General features: G+C 37.6%; 1 protein-coding gene across 1 annotated transcript in view; it reads right to left on the reverse strand.

Moving 5' to 3' along the window:
• RXFP2 (relaxin family peptide receptor 2) overlaps window positions 1-8,194 on the reverse strand; it is a 44,661-nt gene extending 36,467 nt beyond the window's left edge. The window contains 10 exon segments of the mRNA XM_064448919.1: window positions 613-681; window positions 1,148-1,272; window positions 1,919-1,991; window positions 2,141-2,144; window positions 2,319-2,386; window positions 3,179-3,250; window positions 4,757-4,828; window positions 5,858-5,963; window positions 6,945-7,019; window positions 8,026-8,194. Of these exon segments, the coding sequence (XP_064304989.1) occupies window positions 613-681; window positions 1,148-1,272; window positions 1,919-1,991; window positions 2,141-2,144; window positions 2,319-2,386; window positions 3,179-3,250; window positions 4,757-4,828; window positions 5,858-5,963; window positions 6,945-7,019; window positions 8,026-8,194 (833 nt within the window).
• Window positions 8,195-8,570: the final 376 nt, after the last annotated feature.

An 8,570-nucleotide genomic window follows, 5' to 3' on the forward strand; every position in this document is an offset into this window, starting at 1 on the left:
TTGCAGGAGGGAGTTTAGGCTCTGGGCTAGTCTCTTTTTTTGGCATTATTTATTTCTTACAAAATTACCCCCAATTTATTACCTAGTTTTGAATATGAATGTAAATACCAAACAAAGCAAACTATATCCTTTTCTTTGTAGCGTTTTCATCTCTTTTTATGGCCCAGTTTGACAGCCATTTCAGCAATAATAGGCTAATACGTTGGCATTTCTTATGAGTGATCCATGTACCAGAATACATGGGGACCACTAGGTGGGGATTTAACATTTAATTGTAACATATATCTATATGTCCTATGTTATACTTAAGATAAGCATGCATTCACAATAGATTATTTCATTTTCATTGGGAAACTAAAGTGAAGGACAAAATTTTGCTAAACTCATGAGAGCCATGAGAACGAGAAGCAGCTCTGAAGATTTATGTTGGCAGAGGACTGTGGTATTTTGAAACACTATGAGGTTCCACTTTGGCAAGGTTATACTTTTTGTTAGAATGTCACACCTTTAAAAGTGCCTTGGTCTAACAGAATAAACAAAACATTATTTTTTCATCTGCACAGAAAAAGATATATTCATTTATCAAATTAAATTTTTGCATAATTGATTTACATCCAGTTGATAAGAGGCACTTGAGTACAGAATTTGGGAAGAGTCTGAAGTGAATTGCTTATCATTGATCTTCATAAATTAAAACATGGTTAGAAAACAAGATGTTTTATCGTACTTCATGAGACAATATGTAAGTGTAGGAAAGATACACAAATGTAAAATTTTGAGAGAAGAATCCAAGATTAGATTTAGTTACATTGCTTTGAAATTTAAGGTAGATTTAGATTTTACAGAAACTACAAAAGAAAAAAAGTTTTTTAAAGTTACCAGTAGCAAAGCATAGCACAAACAGTTATTTTTTGATATTAGCTTACTAATGTATTTTATTTATAAGCAATGGATACATTGAATGACCAAAAAATATGCTAAATTGAACAACTCAGAAAAAAAATGTGTTTGTTAAATACTTTACATTCTCAGTATGGATAGTGTACATTTTCCACACATGCTATGACCTTCCTCAAGCTCTTTCCCATGGGACCTGGTAAGGAGGGAAGGTATTTCATCTCCTGCCCCATCCATTGCTAGTGCTCACTCTATGGAGCCTGGTCCAAAGGCTACTGGTGCCAGATCTGATGCCAGCAGCTGCCTACCATGAGCTTGGCTGAGCAGTTGAGTCAATGGATTATTAAAGACACCAAGTTTTTCACCTTTTTTGCCCTAAGCCAAGGGACTAGTAGCAAAAAATTTTCTGCTAGCAAAACCAAGTATTTTATTTCCCTGGATACTATTACAAACATGTGCTAGCTTTTCTAAGAAACCAAGATTATACTTTTCAGTTGCTGGTTTACTTGATGAGGGTGATGGAAAATGCTTATAGGACTTCATGTCTCCTTCCCGCTTACTGTAAGCTCTGTCTTATATGCAGTTTTTGGCTACAGTCGTCACGGTGATAACTGCCCAGGAAATTGTTCAAGTACCTAAATACCATTTCAGTTTTCTAAAAGGAGGTGCTAGGTGTGTGCTGGCTGTCTCCAACTGTTTCCACTTTAGATCATGAGTTTCATGTAGGCATTCTGAGAGAAGAGATACAATTCTAAACAGTTTTACAACTTCGGGAATGTGCTTTAGTTTTAACAGAAACATAGTAAAGCTAGTCATAGCATGGAAGGTGCCTATGAGAAATCCAAATTTGGAACCAGACATGTTAAGTATGGGGAGTTGACAAGCATGATTCCTTCATGAAGAAGATGTTTGAAAGTCTTAAAGAAAGAAAATAATTTGGAGGAAAAACAGAAAGATAGAAGGGAAAGCTACTTGGATATTGAACAATAGCAATATGAATATGTGCAAGAGCAACACTTACAAAAAAACCCAAAGACTTTAGCCCAGCAAATAACTGCTGTGAATTTTTCACTATTGGATTATAATCTAGAATTCTGGAAAGAAATAATAGTTTACTACATCACAAATCTTTGCAAAGAAAAAATTTAAAAATGGCTGAGATGAGCAAATAATGATGGAGGTTTTTCTCTGCAAATCCAAAATAACTAGATATAGTTATTCTTTCCAGAAATTGAAACCTAACCTGTCTCATAAGGAGTTGCAAGCTGGAGTAGTCATTCCAAACGCTTTGTGCAGGATGTCATTTGCAGACATAGATTTACCGTCTTATTCCTTTCTTTTTAGATCAATGCCATAAACACATGCATTGCCAGTGATAAATGGTACTTTTACAGACAGGGAGAGAATGGATACTCAGAGACATTTCAATTTGTGTAGATCTCCGAGTACCCCAGGTTTCAGTCTGGTGATACATTTTTGACTGAGATACCTGTGGACAAAAACATATGACACGGAAGCTAAAATAACACTGTCTAAGAACTGATAGACTACTTCTAAATGGAGGAAGCACAAAACTTTCAGAGAGTTGATGCGAACAACCAGAAAGATAAAGAACTGTGACAAACAATATTTGATTTTAAAATGCAGAGTGAAAGTATTTTAATGTTTCTATCTCATAAAAGTCTGTCTGCTACTGCAAAAGCACTAGCATTTGACTTAATCTTTTTAAATATTTAGTAGTTTGGATGACGCTGGACAAAGTAGACATAGTAAAAATGCTTTGCATTTATATACAGTAATCTATCAAAATGTCAATACGTGTAGCTTGTTATTCAAAACTTGATATGGAACTGGAATTAACCGCTCAGGATTAACCTGATTTTCAAAGGCACTGAGCTTGTATCAGCTGTTGGAAGTGGTAGAGATACCCAGGACCTAATAATGCTGTAAATACTGTCATTTGAAAAATTTGGCCAATATGGTTTCTGAACATCAACTAATGAGGCAGTTTCAGGTACACATAGTGGATGGAGTTTATAATGGGTTGATAATGATACAAAAAGAAGTGCAGCGATTTTTCTTTGCCAGAGTGTGCAATCAGAGTCACAGCAAGAGTTAAAATTCAGGAAGTGCTTGCATCTTTCTTGAGCTACTGATATTCCAGTGTGGAACAGTTATTGGATGAGACTTTGAAGGGCTAAAGTTTAGATGCTGTTTCCTGTATTGTGGAAGGCTGGTTGCCCTGTGATTCCCAAGGGCAATGGGGCAATAATGCATTCACAGTTTCTGAAGTTTGCATAGTCCAAAGAATGCTCTCTTTGATATTGTCTGCATGCAGCTGTGTTGTAGAAATCAGGTACAGGTTAAGGTAAGAAAGCCAGGATAATCATGATTCATTAACTTATTAGAAATTCAAATGTTTTCTAATCCCATATTTATCCCTTTCTGCCATTTTAAGCACACTACTAAATTAATGCCTGTAAATTCAGTAACACCACTGAAGTCAGATTCAATATTTTCTACCAGAACAGAACTTTGTAATGACTTCTTTGACCCTATTCTGCATGTGTCTGTCTCCAGAGTGTGTCATGTCCTGTTTCTTAATTACGCTTTTGGAATAGAAGATCATAGGGTATAGAAAATAAGATACAAAATAGAAAGCACTGGAGGTTGGGAGGAAAAGTCAATACTGTTCCAGGCTACAAGTCTATTATTTTGAATTTTATTAAATGTGAACCATCACTAGTCATCCTTCCTGGTACACTTATGCTAACATACATTGCACTTGCTGATGCGACTCAGCTGAAAATTAGTGGCATGTCTATTCTGTTTATATAAAATTTGTTCTAGCACTCTGCCTGCTCTTCAAATGATACAGTCCTTTCACATAACGCTTGTTCTTGCAGGCTGCTAACTGCTTTTGGATGGAAGGCAGTTTGAGCTGTCATCAGGAACTCTTGAATAAAAGGCATACACCATCCAGTCAGAAGCAAGAGTTAAACTCAAATTCTGTAAACTTAGGGGTGTTATGAGGATTTATCTTAAGTCTGATATATGAATTCTTACCCTTGAGGCTGTCCCTATTTTCTTATGGAGAAGTCATACATGCTAGCTTTGTATGTATGCCTTAATCCTATAAGAATTTATCTGAGGTATAGGGCTGATTGATTTTTTTTTGTTATTAAGAACAGCCATATATAAAAAGGACACAAGTCATTCTACCTGACAATGTAATATATATGAATGCCTTCCCTCTTCATAACTCAATGAAGGTCACTTTAGTTCCTACTGGAACTAGGAGGAAGCTGTTTTGAAAGCTCTCCAAATCAAATTCCAATAAAAAGGCCACCCTACTTTATAAAGAACATGGAAGACACCACCCAGCTTTAAAAAAAAAAGTACTTGTGGTCTGTGAGATGATTGACTGCACAGGAGAACTTGCCATATGTGCAGCTACTTGCACAATTTTGCAATTGGTTTCCATGGTAGCTTAGTATCAAAAAAGAATGAAAAAATGGGAAAAAAATTATAAAACTGTTTTGTTTAACCTTTTAAAACAGTAAGGTGCAGTTTCATGACAAAATGGTGGTGTTTCTTATTGGACAGACTTACTTTCTGCTTAGTTATTTTTCTGTGGCAGGGAGCAAGACTAGACCTCCATGTATTACATACAAAATTGCCTGCATCTGTGCACATTTGGCTACACTGGAAGACCCACATGGTCAAAACATGAATTTAAAGGCAAATGCAGTTCTAAACTGCCAAAAAAGTGGTCACACATGTGACTGTATATTGATTTTGTTCATTCTATATACTCCAGGAATCATGTAATAATTTTAAAAACTGTCAAGATACTCACATTTTCTTTAACTTTATACACTTGCTGAAAACTTTATCTGGAAGAGAATGGATCTGGTGGTGTGAGAGTGACCTAAAAGTAACTGGTAACTGATGTTTAAATTAGATCTTAACTGGTCAGTGTTGCAACTGTCAAAAATCAGGCCTTACATCTGGGTGCGGCTGACACAGGGTCAGAGCATGGAAAGGACTTTGGGCACATTCCATTACGTTACACCGGTGCGGTACATTGGGTGCGTTACCTTGCTGGTGAAGCTTGGGTAACCTCAGCTTTTTTGTCATCTGTCCTTACTGTTTAAATCCTGAGGTGAAGCTTGAGTGCCCTCCTGGGATTAGCTGGGAGAAGACAGGCCTCCCTTTGGTCTGTTTAGGAAGTAAATGTACCTGACTGCTTGAAAGAGCTAGCTGAAGGCCAGGAAACTTCATGCTGAGTTTTAAGACTGACATCCTTCAAATATTTTCCTTTGGTAATCCAGACAGATCTTAAAAAATTTCTCATATTATTAAGTATTCAGCCATATATATATTTTGACAACCTGTAGGACTGGAGCAGGAAAAATGAATTAGGGAGCTGTCAGTCATCGTTAAGAACCAATGATGTTGAAATTCCTGCTTTGGTAACTTCAGCAGTATTTGGTGGGTGCTCATTACCCCAATTCTGGCTGCACAGCCAGTGATCTTTACTGAGTGGCCTGGGGCTGACAGGCTTTAAGCAATAGGAATGACAAACCCAAATAGCATTCAACTCACCTAATTGTAAACATCTACAGTGCAAAATGCACATCTCAGCTAACACCCCAAGCTCTCTTTAGAGAGAAGTAAACATGTTCTGTGTGCAGTTCATATGACCTGTACTATATGACTGGTTTACAGTGTTGACACATATTTTGTCAGATGAATTCCACACTGAAGTAGGCCTCGCAGCAAAATGCTCACAGCATTCACTACATCCTACTAAATATCTGTAGTGGGTCAACCTTTTCTGCAGTCTCTGAATGCAGAGAGCCCATACTTGGTAGTATAGCACTATGCAAAGTGTTTTTAGGAACCTCTTTGTTTGTAAAACAGCTTTATACTGGAAAGCAAAGGGAACTCTGCTTGCAGGAGGGTTACGTTACTTGAAACAAGTGGAACAGACTTTAGATTAACAGCAGAAGATTCTAGTTCTGTTTCCATGCAGCTGCAACCTTCTGGGTATTGGTGGAGACCTGGGAAAAGGAATTCTTGAGTGAATGTCTTACATATGACCTATCAAGTACGTCTGAGTGTCCTTCTGAGACCTCTTTTTAGAAAGGGATTGGACATCTAGATGCAACGCCCCCAAATCACCTTAGTGAGGCTCGCTTATCAGGAAGGCTGTAAAACACTGATGCTGCACTTCCTAGGATTTCAGTGCTTTTCATCTAATGAAAGCAAACGTAAGTAAAATGTAAATCAAGTTTAATAACCTACTGTCCATAAGCTACAATAAGGGCAACTGAAACACAACGTATACTTGATATACATATAAATTTATATATACATACAAATGAGACAGCTGAGGAGCTGCTGATGGAACAGTTTCCTCTGGAGTATGCAGTTTTGTTTAAGTCACTACACTTCACTGAGAAATTGGATACCAGAGGGAACACAGCATCTAAACTTGCCTCTTGCTTGGCAAGACATTGTCCTTGATTTCTGGATTTAAGGAAAGGGCTTTTTGGGTACCCCAACTTGGCAGTCCATCTGAAGAGCTGTCCTAGAGGTGTAATGCTTTGACTTAGCTGAGGCTTCTGGGTTTATGACTTTTCATCAGTAGGCAGGAAGAAATATTTTAGAAGGCATCAACCTAAAACATTTCAAGATTTAATGTTTTTTCTTTAAATGTTTCATAGGGAAGCATTTCTTTTTTCTTTTGTTCCTGAGTAGGATGAAAATAAATACTGACTTTCTAAAAGTTTCCAGAAGTGTAATTACCACTTTCTTGCAACTTCATACAGCTGCAACCTGGCACTAACAAGTAAGTTCCACATTGCATTACTCTGCTCTGGTATGCATGCAAAAAGCTCCGGGAAAGTAAAGGAGTTCCCTGAGTGCATATAAAGTTCCAGATATCTCTACAATTATAGTAAATATATGTATGCAGTGAAAAGCTTTAGAAGTGTAAAATAGTTTAAAGATATTAACACAGGCATTAGGATTAAGTTAGAATTCTTCTGATAAATCCAGATAATTAGGCTTTCCATGAACCATATCAAAGATACTTGCCCATCCACTGTTATCTCCTATAGAAAGTGTTAACATTTGTCAGCTGTACTTTAAATTGTATATTGGCTTTTAATGAAAACCAGAACATTAGTACCAAATTGTCTGTGGGGTACATGTGTTTTCTTATATGGGTTGGAACCAAAAGTAAATCTTCAAACAGATTGTTTTTATTGTCTTTTCTGCTTATTATGAGGAGCGATTATAAACCCAAATTAACAGATCTAATGTAAACTGAATATCAGAAGTGCCCCAGACTATAAGCAGGGGTAAGGGGGTGGGGGGTGGGGGGGAGAGGGAGGGAGGGAGATAAAGAGAAATAGAGACAGAAAGATGACAGTGGAGTTGATGCATTATCTTCTGACCCAACATGCATCACAGTTGCAGAAGTCAAATGTGATGTAGAGGGAATCATCCTCCAAAACCAGGATAATTTATTAGCCAAAAAAGGAGATTGGTCTCATTGATCTGACTTCCTCATTGGTCTTTTGGATTGAGAGTGGGCTTGGAGATAAATAAGACAGAGACGACTCATAATGTGATCACCACCAAGTGCATATGTGCTTATGCACATATACCAACATATGTATATCTCTAAGACTCTTACAACACTTGAAAACATAGAATAAGAATTCTTCTTGTACTGGTAGATAGCCTTACTGAGCGTAAGTACCCCTACTTATGTGCTGGAGTTCACGCACCCACTTTGAAGGATTCCCCACACAGCTACTCAGTGATTACCCACTGTCCACAGCAGAGGATAATATAATAGGGATTCTACAGAAACCTCACCACTGGAGTCTGCCTGGGGAAGGCCTTTAGGCACCCTGTCCATTTTCTTTGCTGACCAGCATGGTGTAATTCCTTCATTCATTGAAGAAAATATTCAATTACATTGAAAACCCCAGACTTGTCAGGCTTGTGGATCATCTGCTGACCATTAGTGATTCAGTGTGTATTAGCTGGAGGAGCACATCCCATAAACAGATTTTGTTTCTGTATACTTACAGATGTTGCAACACTCACCACAGTTCTCTTCATATGCACCATTCTCACAGTCATTTATGCTATCACAGTGAAATGCCCATGGGAGGCAAGTTGTATGATTTCTGCAAGGAAAATAACCCTTTTGGCAGACAACACCAACTGAAATATCTTCCATCAGCAAGGATTCTGAGAAAATATGGGAAGACATTTTCTCTATAGCAAAGTATGTTTCAAATTAGAGAGGCCTGATAAAACTGCAACCACACATGCGACCCAATATTTTAATTTTTCACTTTAAAGTGCATTATATGTCATTTTAATTCTGCCTCTTGCATTACAGTGTCAGCTACAAATGGCTTACTACCACTGAAATTTAGAAGAGACAGCTTAAAGTTTCTGTTTGACATTCTTTTGTTTCCTGTCATCTGCAGAACATATTGCTGGCCAGAAAGAAACTTATCAATATACTTTCCTGGCAGACTGATTCCTCAAAGGTGTGAGCTTTAAGTAGCAGTACCCTGCAGCGTGGCTGGGGATGGCCAGGGAAGTGCTACTAGGGTGCTGTGGGCTGGGGAAAATGGAAG

The sequence above is a fragment of the Phalacrocorax carbo genome, chromosome 1 (assembly GCF_963921805.1).
Source record: "Phalacrocorax carbo chromosome 1, bPhaCar2.1, whole genome shotgun sequence".
Classification (NCBI taxonomy): domain Eukaryota; kingdom Metazoa; phylum Chordata; class Aves; order Suliformes; family Phalacrocoracidae; genus Phalacrocorax; species Phalacrocorax carbo.